The sequence below is a fragment of the Crinia signifera genome, chromosome 1, assembly GCF_055691185.1.
Source record: "Crinia signifera chromosome 1, ASM5569118v1, whole genome shotgun sequence".
Lineage (NCBI taxonomy): Eukaryota > Metazoa > Chordata > Amphibia > Anura > Myobatrachidae > Crinia > Crinia signifera.
Window position 1 is genome coordinate 375,298,821 of NC_139217.1, and position 18,687 is coordinate 375,317,507.

Below are 18,687 nucleotides of genomic sequence, written 5' to 3' on the forward strand. Positions count from 1 at the left end.
TTCTTTCACATGGAAGATAAATGGTGACTATAACCTCACAGAGTGTAGGCAAGGTGAATTACCTTACTCACACAAAAACAAGGGGCTTGACACTCATAAAGGTTTCTTTAAAATGACCTGGTGGGTGCGTACCCGTACTCACGGTGAATCACGTAGTTCCACTCCTCAAAAGGTATCTTTCACTTGGTAGTCTCAATGTGTTTCCAAATAATGTTTATTTCACTCCTTAGTTATGATAAAAGGAGTATTTATTTTTTCTATACAAACAAATAAAATCCTGTCTGTCGGGCGATGTAAGAGGTTAAAAATTGGGTCAAGGTCCAAAAATGTGCTATACTGGTATACACAGATCGAGAGTATTTCTGGCCTTTCTTTCAAAACCATCACCACAAAGGCACCTGCAGATCAGCGAAATGGGGGTCCCTCTTCCAAACGTGTTTCGAGCTCCTGCTCTTTATCAAGGCATGTTTTTGTGTGAGTAAGGTAATTCACCTTGCCTACACTCTGTGAGGTTATAATCACCATTTATCTTCCATGTGCAAGAAATAAGTTTTATAAAAATCCGGTATTCTTTTTCACATTTCCATTGAATGAACATAACGAATACGAAAAATTTAAAGGAGAAATCAGACAACAGAAACATTGTGATCAGATAAGTATTCAGCGCCATATTCTTTTTAACCCCACCCCCTCATTCCAAATTGACATTCAACGGTTGGTGCGGCTGATTCTCCAATCGCCAAATCCAACAGTTTGGCAGAGTTTAAAACTGTTGGAAAAAATGGTAGCAACTTTCGAGACTCTCCAGTATGCAAGGTTTCACTCAAGGCCCTTTCCGTCAAACTTTCTGGCTTGTTCGTCAGGGAACCCAAAAACCATGAAACAGGAAAGGCTGTTGCTCTTTTAGGAGACAAGGAGCTCATTGATCTGGTAGACGGATCTGGAGTCTCTGCAAATGAGGTGTTCCCTTTGCTCGTGGGATTGGCTGACCGTCATGACCGATGCCAGTCTCAGGGGCTGGGGGGCAGTGGTCCTGCACCTCAGACTGCAGGGTCTGTAGTCCATAGAAAAATCCAATCTACCGAATACAGTCAGGCAATGCCACGGCTGTGGCTTACTTAAACCATCAGGCCGGTACTAGCAGCAGGATGGCTATGCAAGAAGTCTCGCGGATATTTCAGTGGGCAGAGGTGAACATTCCAACTCTGTCAGCGGTGTTCATTCCAGGGAACCGGAATGTGGAAGCGGGCTTCCTCAACAATCAGATCTGCTGGAAGGAGAGTGGAAGTTGCACAGAAGTCTTTCAGGAAATAGTGACTCTTTGGGGGCTCCCAGAGATAGACTTGATGGCGTCCAGACACAATTGTCAGGTCCCCAGGTTCTGCTCTCGGACCAGGGATCAGACCGCGTGGGCAGTAGTTGCTATGACAACCCTCGCCTATGTGTTCCCCCTTTTCTATTCTCAAGTAGAGTGAGGATACAGGCGGTGCAAGTCATACTGTTTGCTCCGGATTGGCCCAGGAGATTGTGGTATTCAGACGTACTGAGGTTGTCAACAGACTACTGGCGTCTTCCTCTTCACCCAAACTTACTCAATCAAGGGCCGTTTTACACCTGGACCTAGCTCGTCTCAATTTGACAGCCTGGCTTTTGAAACCTCCTTATTAATGAAGAAAGGTTTCTCAGATGCTGTTATCCAAACCATGCTTAGGGCTCGCAAGCATTATGGGCAGCTAATTACCATTGTGTTTGGAAAAATTAAATCAGGTGGTGTGAACATCAGAAGGTACACACCTCTAGGTTCAAGGTCACTAGACTTTTGGAGTTTTTCTAAGATGGGTTTGCAGCAGGGCTTAGCCTGCACTCCTTAGAGGTACAGCTGTCTGCCTTATCCATATTCTTTCAGAAAAGAGTGGCTCTTTTGCCAGAAGTACAGACATTTTTACAGGGAGTTATAAGACTCAAGACTCCATATAGGCAACCGGTGGCGCCTTGGGACCTGTTTCTGGTATTGTCGGTTTTATTAAAACCTCTGTTTGAGCCTTTAAGGTTGGCTGATCTTAATTATCATTCGTGGGAAAATTACTTTTTTGTTAGCCAGGGCTTCGGCTAGGCGAGTTTCAGAATTGGGGACCTTGTCTTGCAAGTCTCCATTTCTGGTTTTTCATGATGATCAAATTTCCATTTAAACCAGGAGATTGTGCTCTCAGTGTTTTGTCCTCCAGAGGAGGCAAGAGATAGGGACAAGTTAAAAAAATTGGACATAGTTCGGGCTCTGCGCATTTATGTGGACAGTGTAAAGGATTTTTGCAAAAACTGATTTGCTATTGGTACTATATGAGGTACATAAGAGAAGGTGGCCTGCTTCCAAGCAGATCTTTGCTAGCTCGTTAAGGTTGGTAATTGCCTTTGCTTATACTACGGTAGGCAGACTGTTTCCCGCAGGATTAATGCCAATACCACTAGGTTATTGGCTTCTTCTTGGGCTGTGCGTCATGGGACCACAGTGGAGCAGTCATGCAGGGCTGCCATCTGGTCCTCTGTTTTTCATACCTTTACCAAATTCTACAGGTTTCATGAGTTTGCGTTGGAGGATGCTCCATTTGGGTGAGCAGTGAGGAGAACTGCGAACCTGAGCGTACCCTCCCAAAGAACCGGCTCTTGAACGTCCCAAGGTTGAGCTGTGTCACCAGGATGGACGAAAGAGAGAAGGGGATTTTTGTAAGAACCGCTTTCTCTGAGTCCATCCTGGTGACACAGTGATCCCTCCCTTATGCTCAGTAAATTATGCTGTTTCATGTGTTATCATGTTATATGGTTATTATGTAATTGTGCATATTAATATGTTCAGGCGTTGTACTGAGTGTATATGTGTAATAATGTATCCTAGTGTGCTTTAAAAGTTGAACTGAGGAATGCTGGGATGCAGAAGGGAGGAGCCTGCCTCGCAAAGAAGTCAGCATAGGTGCCTAGCTCCTGCAGACCCTCTTACATCCCAAGGTTGAGCTGTGTCATCAGGGTGGATGAAAGAGAAAGGGATTTGAACGGTAAGTTCTTACAAAAATCCCCTTTTCTGCTTGCAGATAAGATTTTGTCCTTAGTTAGGGCTAATGATTGAAACTAGGTATGCCCTAATTGCTGTTTCAATCTGAAGGTTTTATGAATGATAGCTTTAAATTGAGAGGCAACTTTGGTTAATTGATTACGTAATATTCCCCAATATTTAGATTGTTTCTGTGTTTCCTAATTGAGCAATTTCTCAGTTTTGTCTTTTGAGAACAGAACTTTCTTTAGAAGTATTACTTATGAATAAGCTTTACTTTCCACTGTTGCTGTTATTTTTGTAAGCTCCACAATGTCATTTCCTGCTGTCCCTGAAGCATAAGAAACCATATTTTGATACCTTTTCCCAGAATCAGGCTTGTCCTCACCTTGGAGACTACAACATTTTTCATTGATACCCTTATTCGCCTTAATTACTATAATCTGCCATCTCTGGCCTTCCTAACTTTTGTTTTGACCCTTTCCAGTCTATTTTCAACTCTGCTTACCTCATTTTCGTCTCTCAGCATTCTATACCTTATGCCCCTCTCTGTCAGCCACTCCATTGTTGCCTTTACTATTCTAAATTCAAATGCCTCTCATCTACAAAGTTCTCAACCTCAACGCTCTTCCTTACATCTCTGTTCTCCTTTCCTTATAAAGTTTCATGTCTCATTCACTCTGTCAATTACTGCTGCCTCCCCTTCTTCCAGAATACCCCTTCCAAGTCTTACATTCAAGATTTCTCCCAGGCCACTTATAAATCCAGGAAACACCACACGTTGATTTATTTTACTATAATCCTGCCTTTAAGCATGCCCTTAAAACTCACGTATACTTTGCAGATTACCATCCCTCCATTTAACTCTGCAGTGCCTGTCTTCCTCTGCCTCTATATCCCATTGTTTCCACCAATATTCCCCATAAATTGTAAGCTTGTGGACAGGGCCCTCTCTGCTTTGTCTTCTGTACATTATTATGCTATCTGCATGCAGTATTCATGTATATATGTGAATTTATATGCTGTATGATTCTGTACTTATATGTCTATTGTCTGGATCCCTGGTCCTTTGGATCCCTAAAAACAAATCATAATAATACTGGTCTCAAGAAGAACGTTCCAGTTCAGCTGCTGACAGACATATTTCTACCATCTTTTAAGAAGGTGGTAGTGTAGCTTTAGGGGGATATTCAATCCGTCGGGGAGATGCTCACTGGGCCCTATTCAATGTTGTCTTCCCTGACAGCATTGAGCAGGGTTTCTCGGCAGAACGAGCCCGACATCACTAGCGGTCAGGCTCGTTCTGCCGAGAATGGCCGGGAAGTGACGAACTGCAGGCTGCAGCTCGCCTCTTCCCGACCACAACTCGCGGCCACGCCCCCTTTTCGCTCCCCGGCAGGCGGGACATTGAATCCCGCCTGCATGTTCTCGGTCGATCTGACCAAGAACGGGACTGGGTCACGGCGGTCGAGCAAGCTCGACTGTCATGACCCTCAGATTGAATACCCCCCTAAATATGATTTGGTCAAATGAAATTGCAGTATTTTGAAAATTATAATTCAAATCTAACAGCGAAAAACATACAACTGGAAAATTTACAATAAAAATCAGTTATACCATGTTCTCATTGCAGCCCCTGCAAAATCCCAGGTTTTTCTTGCCGGATTTTTGGGGGGGCACTGAGCTTCTCAGCTCAAAAGACCCCGTTCACACTGCACCTCAGACCCGGGAATTTCCCGGGTCTACCCCTTTCCCACTGCTTTCCATGCTCTGCCTTCCAACAAGTGTGTGGAATGTAATAGCAGCTTTGATTGGCTGTTGGGACATTTGAACAAATTGCTGTGATTGGCTGTTTTTTAAAATGCTATAATTTGCTGGCTAAAGATGATGTCATTTTAAATAGGATTTTTTTCACCAGCACACTGCATACATTTTATCATGGCTATTATAAAAAATTCAAAAATATGAAAAACTCCAACACCTTTATGTTTTTATGTACATATTTTATTCATATGTACATTAATGATTTTGACTATATACGTTCTTGTACATAGATAAACAATTGGTATGTCAAACTATATGTAAATAATAAAAAACTATATGACATTTAAATAATGCCTAAATCTGAACAGACCAGCTGAACAAACATATATAAAGAAAAATCTGTAACCAGCTTAAACAGTTTTACAACTCTTGGTAATAGGGGTAGTATAGGCTTTGGCCAGATGCAGGCTGCTGTTCAGTATGTGGAGCAGCTGCAAACTCAGGTGCACGCCGAGGATTGGCTGGATGAGCTGTACCAGCAGAATAATCAGGGGCCTGGCGAGGATTGGCTGGATGAGCTATACCAGCAGGATATTTAGGGGCCTGGCGAGGATTGGCTGGATGAGCTGTACCAGCAGGATACTCAGGGGCCTGGCGAGGATTGGCTGGATGAGCTGTACCAGCAGGATATTCAGGGGCCTGGCGAGGATTGGATGGAGGGCGTGCTGTACAAGCAGGATACTCAGGGGCATGGGGAGGAATTGGTGGATGGTGTTGTGTTCCAGCCGGATACTCTTGAAAATGGTGTGGCAATGGTGGTTGATGTGACACACTGTGTGCCGCCATGCTTCATTGGGCTGGGGTGTAAAAATTGGGTTGGCCTCTGCTATACATTTCATAACTACCCTCAAAAGAATAATGTGGTGGATGGGGCTGTGCATAGCCTTGTGTTCTACAGAAAAGGCTATTAAGGAACTGCAATTGAGTTTCGCGATTTTCACGATTTATACGCTCATGCATACCAACAATTGCGGAAATGAAAGTGTTCTGTAGATCACGCTCATTGTCCATAAATCGCTGAAGGTGAGCATCTTCGTGTGCTTGCATTGATACATCCATTTCCTTCAGATGATCCATCATTACGGCGGTCATGGCCTTTGTGGCTTGCTCCATTTTGGTGGCCCGCTTCCTCCGTTGTGGAACATTGTAAACTATGGGAAGAACAAACACAATACATTAGTACAGTAGCCTACAAAGTTGATGTTTTAACACCTTACAAAAGTACATTGTTGGTGACCATACACTAGGAACCCACCATAAGGACTGCATACCGTGTTGAGGATGGTAAGGGTGGGGGGGCTGTGGCCCAATTCACATTCATAGCTGTTAGCAATGTTGCTGACAGGGATGATTCTGAACCCTAATATACACATACTGATCATGTTTGTGTTCATTTTTACAAAATACATCAATCACAAAGCAGTGTGGTCCCATACGTGCTTGAGGCCTATTCCCTCCTGCACAATAGCTACATGCTGCAATATTTCCTATGTTTTTAAACTGTGGATTGTGTTATATAGGTATGTGGAAATGTAATACAAAAACTTACAGTAACTGCGGAGGTGTATTATCGGTTTGCTGCGTCGATTCACGGCCAGCACTACTCTCTTCAACACGGTGCCCTGTTCCGGACGCAGATGGGGTTGGTGATGGTGGTAGCTGGCCACACGGTGGTGATGAACTTCACCCAGTGTGGAAGTGTGCGAGACAACTGTTGTTTCAAGACCTTCATCTTGGACTGAGCAGGCATCCATTTCACTATCTATGGCCTCCATATCAATAGGTGTTGCTGCTACTGGTGCTGCTTCTGCATCATTATATTCACACTCACTTGCAGCACTGGCAGCAAAAGTGCTGGAGTAGGACAGTGATATGAGGTTTGCAAGTGCATAGTTCCCAAATATGACATTGCACTGGTCATAAAATGCCAAGTCAATGCGGGCCCCACCACTCTTCCTCCTATTTCGGTCATGGACCTTACTGTACTGCTTCCGCAGGGCTTTCAGTTTGTTTACTACCTGCTGCTGCGTTTTGATGATGCCACGGGCAGACAGGATTTTCACGATATTGTAGTACACTGTGGAGTCCTTCACTGTGCCGGTCACTTGCTTTTTAATCTCCTCCTCTCCTCTCACAGCCAGCAGCTCCAGCACTTCATCATCCCTCCAGTGCGCCATTTCTCCCCTCCTCTGCGCAGCATTTAATGGACGTCACATATCACATGATTACATCCCCCAATGAGCTTTGTTTTTTTCACACTGCTGTACACCTGTGTATTACCCTGGAAAAACCCTGCAAAAAACCCGTGTCAAATTCCCGGGGCATAACACCCGGAATTTTCGAAAAGACACTTTCACACTGAGACGAGAGACGGGAATTTTCCGCATGTCCCGGAAAAACCCCAGGGTTTTGCGGCAGTGAGAACGGGGTATAAGTAAACTTGAGGATATTCATAAAAGGAATCTTAAATAACAATGAGTATAAAGTGTCTCTTATGTGTGGAGAAATGGATTTCTACAATGAGAAGGGACAATCTCAGATCATTTATAAGATAAGAACTTTTCCATAACATACTAAGAAAACTGTACTAAAGGCCTGATTCAGACCTGATCACTCATCTGCAAAGTAGTTAGCCGACAGTGAATTGCGAAAATACCACTATTCGCTATCCTGTCACACATCCATACACAATTCACAAACCATCATATCATTTTTCGAATCTGTACAAATGTGAGTAAGTGTGACCCTACCACAACTCTGCGACAGACACAGAATCGAGGTCGGCACTGACGTCACACACCCTCCCTTAAAATGCCTGGGCAGCCATGTGTTTTTTCGGACACTTCCAGAAATTTATCATCGACTTTTTATAGAAAAACAGCCTTTTTCTGGAACAAAAAAACACAGGTTCTAATTGATTAGCTTGATGCTAAAAAAAATCAAGTCCCTCTCTGCGATGCAATTGCATTTCTAGGGTAGTTCCATATCCCTGAAACCATTTATTGGCTTGCAGCAGCTGCCTGGATTTGTATTGCAGTTGGTCACTCTAAACCAGGGCTGGGCAACACCGGCCCTCCAAATGTTAATGAACTACACATCCCAGGATGCTTTGCATTAGTTTTGCTATGTGGCCATGCTGAAACTGATGCAAGGCATGCTGGGATGTGTAGTTCATCAACATCTGGAGGGCCGGTGTTGCCCAGCCTTGCTCTAAACAGACCATATTTACCATTGAGATTATGTTGCACAGTTGTTCACATGTTGTTATTGGTCTCTTGCTTTAACTATATTCTTTCTGTATATTCTTTCTGTATACCTAGCTTGCCTTGAGAGCAGTTAGTTCTTCCAGATCAGCATATGCTTGTATCGTATTTTCATCCTTCTTCTTCAATAGTTACCATAAAGCATCTATTCATGAACAAGGTCATGGTGATGTTCTTTTGCAAATAAATTGCAATTTTTCAATGAAGGTATGTATAATATATTAATAATAGATTTCACTTTTATTAAGACAGAGTTACCTTAAATGCAGTGTTAAAATCTTAAGAAAGAAAATTGGACATTTGTAGTGTACCTCAAATTATAAAAGGCCATGTAAAAATACAAGTTTATCCAAAAGTTAGTAGCATAGGCCCTTATTCAGATCTGATCGCAGTACAAATTTGTTCTTAAAATGGGCAAAACCATGTGCACTGCAGGTGGGGCAGATGTAACATGTAGAGAGAGAGTTACATTTGTGTGAATTATTTTGTTTCTGTGCAGGGTAAATACTGGCTGCATTATTTTTACACTGCAATTTAGATTTCAGTTTCAACACACCCTACCCAAATTTAACTCTCTCTGCACATGTTACATCTGCCCCACCTGCAGTGCACATAGTTTTGCCCATTTTGAGAACAAATTTGTACTGCGATCATATCTGAATAAAGGCCAATGTGTGACGGAGCAACCACTCTTTATATTCTTCAGCTCCGGTCCAGTCTCCTGGTCAATCCTCTGGATAAAGGCCCTGATTCTAATTTCTTCGCTCCCCTGCCCGTTCGCACAGGGGAGCGATGTTTAGCGACTGTGCATGCACATAAGCATTTATGCGCATGTGCAGCCACTATGTGTGAGTGGGGCGGCGGACTATGGTCACGCCCATGGAAATGCCCAACGTTTCATGGGCATTCCCATGAAGACGCTGGGCGTTCCTATGCTAATGCACCTATAGTGCGGGGGGGCGGGCAGCTAAAATCAGTGAATGTCAGCTGCCTGCCCGCATCTCGTACAGGCACCCACAGATCTAAGACACCAGAGAGGTGTCTTAGAGGTTATGAGGTTATGCTAAACATTTGTTCGCTTGTGTGCAGGGAAATCGGCGTGCGAGGGGTCACAGGCGTTTGTTCGGGCGGCGTTAAAATGACTCGCAAAGCTGCAAAATATTGCAGCTTTGCGAGTCAACCAAAATCACTCCCCAAGTATATTCCTTAAGTCTTTATATTCATCAGCCCAGGTCCAGTGTCCTGGTCAAACCTCCGGATCAAGTACCTATGTAGAGAAAAAAATGCCCTTCACCTAGTACAAAGCGCTAAAATTAATTACTTCCCTGGTTTGGGTTAAGGTCTGGTGCAGTCCTACTGGATTTCTCTTGATGAGTATGTGAAAAACAAGAGAGAGAAGGTTTCCAGCCTTGTGTAATTCTGATGACTTTGAAGATAATGTTTCACCACTTCAATAATATAGCTAGTGAACACAGATATATATTCGGGGGGTTTCCCCTTTCAGGGTACTCACACTAGTGGTGTGGAAAGGTGCATATCAAGAGTTCTTTAATTCTCCTGTTGATCGGAATAAATGTAGATCTCCACTACAGATATATATAAAAAGATGATCCTTTATTACAAATGGGTGATAGTATACAATAAATTAGGAGCTAGGGTACTCATCTCATGGGTTCAGGATCTCCAGCAGTCCAGATAGTGATAGGAGAAAAACGGGGCACCGTTTTTTGTTCTCCTGGTCAGTCCTAAAGTCCCACTTGATGAGGTCTGCTGCTCCCCTTGTGCTGGGTCCACCAACGCGTTTCGATCCTATATAAGGATCTTTTTAAAGGTGCTTTATCCCAGCAATGAATGGGGTTTATATACCCCTCCTAATTGATCTATCCTCTACATGTGTGTCTTGATTATAGTACTTTGTATAGTGAATAGCTTCTCCCTTGCGTTACCTATGTCGTTATGAGTTATACAGATTGCCGTCCGCTGCCGTTTTATCCCTATTTCCGGTATCGCGCCCATCTTGTTTCCGCCGGAAGTGACCTGGCGGAGTCTTGCGGCCGCCGGAAGTGATCCGGCGGGATGTCGTCGTCATGTCGCGGCCATCTTTGTCCTCCCATGTCTGGATCCTTCTTGCTGCCATCATTATACTCCCGGATGTAGCCTACTTTGATGTTGTCTTTAGGCTACCTTTACTTGTCCCGTGTATCTCGCGGCCATCTTTGTTCTCCCACATCTTCCATTCATGGCCATCTTCTTCTCGTGAAATGGCATGCTCCTAAATGTCCAATTTTTGCGGCCATCTTTCTTTTTTTTTCTCCATCAGTATTAAAGGCCGGAGGATGTTTCTTTTCTTTATGATTTTACTACAAAGGAAAGGGTAAAACGGTAGCAGCACTTGTTTATAAAAAGAGTGTTCACAAAATTTTCTAAAAAGGTGAAATTAAAAATAGAGAAGATACAGTACTTGGCAGAGTGATTTTTTTTATAAAAAACATTTAATTTTAAAGTCTTTATTCAATCCGTTTGGCTCTAAAGTTTATAAATTAAAAATTAACTCCATTTCTTTCTTGGCTAATCTTTTTGGTAGATTTTTATCTCTTTCTGTTGTTTGAACAAGTTTGATTCCCCAGAAGCCATTAACATATTGGGTTGAACAGTTATGGAATTTTTTTAAATGTGCCGCGAGTGGATGAGTCTCAATGCCCTTTTTTTACATTTCTGAAGTGCTCTGCGATCCTTGTTTTTAATGGTCGAGTCGATCGACCTATATACCATTTCTGGCATGAGCATTCCACTGCGTATATTACGTTGGGTGTATTGCAAGTTAAAAAATCTGTGATTTTTATTTGTTGTCCATTGATAATTAATTCTTCTGTTTTTGATGATTTTGTTGATGTGTTTCTACAACTGATGCATGTACCGCATCGATAGAAGCCTTTTGACCTATTATATCCCTTTCTAGTTTGATCACCTGTATGCAAACTATTGTTAAGTTTAGTTTTCAGATTATCTGATTTCCTATAAATATGTTTTGGCTGATCAGGTAGGAGACTCCCAATTATTGGGTCTTTTTTTATTATGGACCAGTATTTTTTAAATATTTTTTCTATTTCCTTATGTTGTGAGGTGTATTTGGTGATAAAGGCCCATTGTATGTCCGTTTTTGTTTCCTTATTTTTTGGTTTTGGACATGACAATTCTTTACTATCCACTTCTGTGGCATCTTCTAGTCCTTTGAGGACCGTTTCTTTGTTATACCCACATGCTATAAAAGATTCTTTCATGGTTTGTGCTTGTTCTCTAAAGGTCTCTATTTATGTGCAATTGCGCCTCAGTCTTTTAAACTGTCCACCTGGGACGTTGCTCAACCAATTTGTATGTCAGCATAGATGTATGATGTTGAGTCCGTCGGTTTCTGAAAAGTTTTAGTACATAATTTTCCATTTTCAATATAGATCGTTAGGTCCAAATAGTTGATGCTTTTTTTGTCGATCATGAAGCTGAGTTTGATGTTGTGAGTATTGTCGTTCAGGTATGTACAAAATGTCTGGAGTGTTTCGGCATCTCCCCTCCAGATAAAAATCACGTCATCGATGTAGCGCAACCAGGACATCCAGCACAAGGGGAGCAACAGACCTCATCAAGTGGGACTTTAGGACTGACCAGGAGAACAAAAAACGGGGCACCGTTTTTTTCCTATCACCATCTGGACTGCTGGAGATCCTGAACCCATGAGTACCCTAGCTCCTTTTTTATTGTAAACTATCACCCATTTGTAATAAAGGATCATCTTTTTATATATATCTGTAGAGGATATCTACATTTATTCTGATCAACAGGAGAATTAAAGAACTCTTGATATGCACCCTTCCATACTACTAGTGTGAGTACCCTGGAAGGGGAAACCCCCCGAATATATATCTGTGTTCACTAGATATATTATTGAAGTGGTGAAACATTATCTATAAAGTCATCAGAATTACACAAGGCTGGAAGCCTTCTCTCTCTTGTTTTTCACATACTCATCAAGAAAAATCCAGAAGGACTGCACCAGACCTTAACCCAAACCAGGGAAGTAATGTATTTTTAGCGCTTTGTACTAGGCGAAGGGCATTTTTTCTCTACTAAAGTACCCCTTGAAAGGGCTGGAGATCCCTTTTCTGCTCACATTTACCTTATACTAGCTGCTTGCGCTACAGAAATTCCATCTATCTCTTTTCTATTGTGGATCAAGTACCTAGTTTTCTTAAGTAAGTGTACCACACTCTTTCAGCCTCCAGCACATATCTTCTGCCATCAACATCACTCAGTTAGGAGACCCAGACAGGGGACTGCTACCTGATTAGTAAGACTGCAAGACAACTTGCCATGTTAGCCCCTGTTCTGAGTCATCTCAACTTCTTTCTGAACCATTTGGCGGGTTCCATATATGCGTAAGAGTTATATTCAACCTGCAAGACTTTTATTCCCATCCAGGTGCAAATGCAGGATTTTCAGAAGGGGGTTTCCAGAGAGGGGCGAAGCAAAGCACGGAGATGGACACTTAGATGACCCAGTATATACCGGGTCAGTTAAAGTATTATATATATATATATATATATATATATATATATATACATACATACATAACAGCAGTGTAGACTCCTGGGCATAGCAATGTATTGGGGCCCCTACCTATCCTCCAGCGGTAGGGGTGGGGGGTGCTATTAGCGGAAGCTTTGATGTCCCGCGGGTGGTAGGGGATATTATATCAACCGCTCAGCATGTAGGGCCTGGATCAGTTATTTCCACTAATTACCCCTTTACTGCACAGATGGTGGGAGAGGAGGTGGGAGAATGGGGCATTGGGCTGAATGAAGGGGTCCTGATACATAACTTCCAGGGTGGTAGAGGATGTTTAATACGCAGAGGAGGGGTGTATAGTGGAGTGGGCTTATTATTCATTATTTTCTGGTGGGAGGACAGCTTGCTTGACTGTAGATATCTCCAGTTCCCGGAAATAGATTTCTTAGATTTTAATGGAATTAAAAACTATAGTATACCACCTACCAAATGGTATTGGGGACTAGGGGATCAGAGTTCAGGAGGCAGAGCAATCTGCCAACGAGTATATAAAACTACATACCAGGCGTGTGGAGCTGGAGCAGTAACCAGCTGCTGGAAGGCTGATATCTCTGGTTCTGGGAAAAGTAGAGACAAGGTACTAATGTCCATCAAAGGGTCCCAGCTTTTGCAATATATCCTCAGAAAAACTCTACGTTAGACAGAACCTGAAATATCTGACTGGGAAGAGCAATTAACAGGCTTGGATGGGGACCACCACTTTGAAGTCAGATATCTCCGTTTCCCCAGGGCCGATTTTTAAAATACTTGTACCCATGGAAAGAGGGGACCCTCCGCTTTCAGTCTGTGGCCCTTGGATTCCTGGGGTGGGGGGGGGGGTTCTGGGTACTCAGAACCCAACACCCTTCACCCCCCACGTGCGCCTTCTGTTGTCAGTTCAACTTCTCAAGACCTACAGAGGGATCCACAAAAAAAAGTCTGAAACCACTTCTATTATCTGTGGGTAAGACTGTAAAAAATACATTGAGAATTTAGAACAGAAATTGTAAAAGAAGGAATGGCTGTATTCTATCAGACACGAGGTACAATAATTATTGACCTAACTAAAGAAATTCACTCACCCGTACATCAATAAAGACTTCCACAAAGCATGGGGCGGAAGTTTACTAAACCATTTCTACAACTAAAAGAGGTGTTGTTGCCCAAAGCAATCAATAAGATAGATTCTGAGACATATTAGACAGTATCTGATTGGTTGCTATAGGCAACATCACCGTACAGCTTGCCAAGAACGGGATCCTTTCTTGCCTGAGACACTGGCATGACTCTGCTTGCCTTCACCTGAATAGCAAGGGGGCAGCAGTATAAGTTATTTTCCAAGAGGCTTTAGGCATCATGGAGTCTTCAGGCTTTAACTGGTGTCTTCTGCCTTTTGTCATGTCTTTCAGTCACCTTAGATCTTCCTGCAGCATTTTCTGCACCTTTTTGAGAGTACTATACCCCCTTTCCCCACCACCACCTTGTCCTGATGTTGCGCCAGTGTATAAAAGCCAAAGCAATTGGGCAGTACAATGTCATGGTGAGATACCAAATTTGAAAACCTGTAACTGCAGTGGCTCCATCATATGCACTGGGACACGATGTAGCATCCCAGCACTGACACTGATATTTTTCAGTGCTCCTCTTGGTTTGACCCTTGTCCAGCCTGCCCCTGGTCTATGACAAGGTTCAACCCTGTTCAGTTAGGCCAAGAGAAGTGCTTATCTCCCTATGGTCAACACACTTAATAACCCAGTGTAATAAACATGCAGAAATATTTAACTTTTCCAGCACTGTTTCTACATTTATACACATTTTTGAAGGTAGGTGCATGTTTAGAGTTATTTTAAAAGAGCACCAAACGGGATATTGTGTTTGGTTTCTAGATTTTGATTTCTCCTGGATTGATGTGCAATACTAATTGTTAGCATTGAAGTAATTGTGTCAGTGTCGGCATTGTAATTGCCAAACATTTGCTATTTTTGTGTTCCAGTCTGTTCTGCCTGTATTTAGGTGTTTGAGCACATTGGAAAGGAATGTGGAAAAATGCCACCTTCACATAAATGTCAGTACATGCCACCTAGTGTTTCAGTTTCTATGTAAACATGGTAAGTAAATACAGTAATTAAATGTGTTGTTATATTGCCTAAATAAAAACAATATTGTAATGTTCCAGGTCTGTGTAGTATTATTGTTGTCCAGAATCCCCGGCTTGGGCTAACTAGATGAGGGGGTGGGGTTAATGCAATGCCATGACCAGGCTGATCCAGTCATGTGTGTCCTCTTGCTGTGGCATTATAATTTTGCAGTGTCTCCCCCCATCACCCCCCCCCCCATGTACAGTATGTCACCCCCACCCATGTACAGTATGTCAGTGTCCCCCAAGAGTATTTATTAATTACCAGTTATTTACATAGCGTACACATATTCTGCAGCGCTTCACAGAGAATATTTGTTCTATCAATCTATATTCCCTACCACATGTACAAGCATACACACATTCTAGGGTTCATTTTTGTTGGGAGCCAATTAACCTACCTGTATATTTTTGGATTGTTGGAGGGACCTGGAGCGCCTAGAGCAAACCACACAAGCACGGGGACAATATACAAACTCTGCACAGTTAGGGTCATGGTGAGAATTGATCCAAGAGCTCAGTGCTGTAAGGCAGTAATGCTAACCATTACACCATCCCTGCTGCCCATCTAGTCTGTTTATATCACAAGAATACAGTGTGATGTTACTTTTCAGTTTACCACCGCAAATAAACCCCCCTGTAGCAAAGAGCATGTATTTTCCCAAGGCAACGAGAATGTAAAACCCTGGAAACAAGCATCAAACCCCTGGCAACGATCATGTAACCTCTGGCAATGCATAAAAAACCCCTGGCAGCGTGCATGTAATCCCCCCCATGGCAGCGAGCATGTAATTCCCCCCCCCCATGGCAGCGAGCATGTAATCCCCCCCCACACACACACACACACACACACACACACACTGGCAAAGAGCTTGCAACCCCCCTTGGCAAAGAGCATGCAAACCCCAGGCAACAAAGCATGTAAACCCTGGCAATGAGTATGTTACTCCTGGCAATGACCATGTCGGTAATTGGCACTTCAGGGAGCATTATGTGTGAAAGTGGCACTAGTGGGGGCATTATGGGGTCAGTGTCATAACTGTGTGGTATAATACGTAATAGGCAATACTGTGTGGCATAATAAGAAATAGGAATTACGGTTTGTGTGGCATAATGTGTAAGGGGCATTACTATAAGAAGAAAAAAGTACTGGGGGTATGGCCAAACTATTGCACCAGTCTACATGTCACCTAGGCTGACAGATTTACAGTGAGATGACATAAAATAATTCCTGACGCAGTTGTAGCCATTCGGTAACCATGTTGATAAAGGGTTAAAAGAGCAGGCACCAAACGTCAACTTGCCTCCGGGTGCCTGAGATAAGCTTACGCATCTTGGGAGACAATGGATATCTCCATACTCTTGGCAAGCTCTTACACAAATGGTCCCAAAAAAAATGACAAACAGTATAGTCAGACAGAGGTCTGACTATATTGTTTATTCAATGTGCGTTTACCTTATTAACATGCTACAACAAAACATCTATATATATATATATATATATATATATATAAATATATACGTAGTTTTGGAGGTTGGCGGCACTCTCAGGTATTTAGAAAAAAAGACACAACGCCTGTTGTATATAAACTTAACGTTTCAATTCACCATTGGAATTATCATCAGAAGCCTTCAGGCTTCTGATGATAATTCCAATGGTGAATTGAAACGTTAAGTTTATATACAACAGGCGTTGTGTCTTTTTTTTCTAAATACCTGAGAGTGCCGCCAACCTCCAAAACTACGTATCTACTTGTATCCAGGAAGGCACCCGGGACAAAAAACACCACCGTAGGAGTGGAGTGCCGACCAAACCCCCTTTTCCTTATATATAAATATATATATATCCTCAAAATGTCCGGCACTCCCCACTCTAATGATTCAAACGGCCCGGGTGCCCTCCTTTGTGGTGTCACCACTGTATAACATAGGAAATAACAGGCGTCACTCCGGGGCTTGTGTGAAACAAAATTCTTTACTCCAGTGTATACGGTCTACTCCGTTTCGGCTGTCGCCCTTCGTCAGGACCAACACTCAACAATTTGTGCAACTGACAACAGTGTGCCGCTCCATCCCCCGTCCGTGGACCGGGACTGCCGCTGACAACTTGTGACCTCTCCAGACTCCGGGCGGTGGAGGATGCAGAGCACTGGGAAAAAAGTGCATAAAAAACATGTTTAAAGTGCATTATTACTTGATATAATTCATATCATAAAGTGTCATGTGCAAATCATTAAAAATTTCTTCTGTGAAATAAATGAAGTATGTGAGCACTGTTTTTCCATAATACTATTTTCCATAATACTATTTCAAGCTGGCCACCAGATGGTGCTGGCACTGCCATAGCAATATAAGACCACAGCACCATCTGGTGGCCAGCTTGAAATAGTATTATGGAAAAACAGTGCTCACACACTTCATTTCTTTCACAGACGCAGTTGGGATTCTGGTGCAGGCCTTCTGACCAGTGTCAGGATTCCGCTATTGGTATTTCCACTGGCGGCATCCTGACTGCCGCTATGCTAACTGTATCCCAGGTGCAACTTCCACTGCTCTAGTAGTATTATTTGATGACTTGTTTTGGACAAAACCCTTAACAGTGTATTTGCCAGTAGACTAAATCCTATAGACCTGGGGTAGCCAACCCTAGTCCTCGAGAGCTACCAACAGTGCATGTTTTGCAGGTCTCCTCACAGAATCACAAGTGAGCTAATTAGCTCCATCTGTGGATCTTTTAAAATGTGTCAGTGATTAATGAGTGCAGCTGTGCAGCAGCTAGGTTGTCTGGAAAATGTGAACTGTTGGTAGCTCTCGAGGGCTAGGGTTGGCTACCACTGCTATAGACTGTAAACTTGCGCTATAGATTATAAACTTGCGAGCAGAAGCTGCTAAACTAATTGTCTGTATCTTGTTAGCCATTTTTGTGCTTTTTTACTGTTTCATTATTGTTTTGTTTCCAGTCTCAAATTGTAAAGTCCAATTGGATGTGCTGGCACTAGATACGTTATTGTAAGAAAATAAGGATTGTCTGGTTTCTAATGATACCCCAAACTAATTTTTCTGTTTAGCCATGATTCAAACCTACTTAGATGGCGTCTATATTCACTGCAGTACGGTCAGTTCTACTTAAGTCAAATGCAGATAGAATTGTTACAGAACTGGGACAGGTCCAATCACAACCTGTGCCAATCACTTCCACAGGAGATAAAGATCTCAGTAAAGTTTGGTAATTTTCAATTTGTGACTGGACAGTTGTGCCAATTGATGACAGTTTTTTTGAGATGGGGGCAAGGATCCATCAGTGTCACTGTTAGTGACAGTGGTCAGTACAGAATAAAAAGTTGTCAACAAACATGTTAGGACAAAAGGCATTCTTAGACACATCGGATCGCTAATAAAACGGGCTAAAATTGCCCCTTGTGTATACCCTTTAAGGGGTAAATTTAAAAAGATTCATGTATTGCCTGTGTTTCCCCGAGGTTAAACTCAGATGTAATCGATCAGACACGGCTGTATTGTCTAAAATGAAAAATGGGAATGTACTATGCTCCCATGTTTAAGGCAATCGTGTTTTCCAATGGTGTATGTATTCCTGTTTGATAGCATGTTACTGACATTTGCTGGCAGCCATTGCAGGGTGTTTTAAGAGAGGAGGAGGCCCACGTGTAGACTACTCCAGCCCGATCCTGCCGGGAGCAGTAGGTCTGAGCACTAGAGCACTCAGACCCTACTGTGCATGCGCAAATCTTTGGAAAAATGTCACGGCGGCTATTTTCTCGCTAATTTCGTACAGCAGCAGCAGCGCTGCATTGCGTAGTCTG

The 18,687-nt window shown here is 42.7% G+C and overlaps 1 protein-coding gene across 6 annotated transcripts in view; it reads left to right on the plus strand.

Moving 5' to 3' along the window:
* Positions 1-18,687, plus strand: part of RAD9B (RAD9 checkpoint clamp component B) — a 63,284-nt gene that overhangs the window by 15,724 nt on the left and 28,873 nt on the right. For 2 of the 6 annotated variants that reach the window (XM_083151387.1, XM_083151386.1), the window contains exons 3-6: positions 2,891-3,047; positions 8,188-8,337; positions 14,139-14,269; positions 14,723-14,837. In XM_083151387.1, coding sequence (XP_083007513.1) covers positions 14,219-14,269; positions 14,723-14,837 — 166 coding nt within the window. In that variant the 5' untranslated portion in view covers positions 2,891-3,047; positions 8,188-8,337; positions 14,139-14,218. The remainder of the gene's footprint in view (positions 1-2,890; positions 3,048-8,187; positions 8,338-14,138; positions 14,270-14,722; positions 14,838-18,687) is intronic. The other 4 variants (XM_083151382.1, XM_083151383.1, XM_083151384.1 and 1 more) reach the window with 2 other exon arrangements.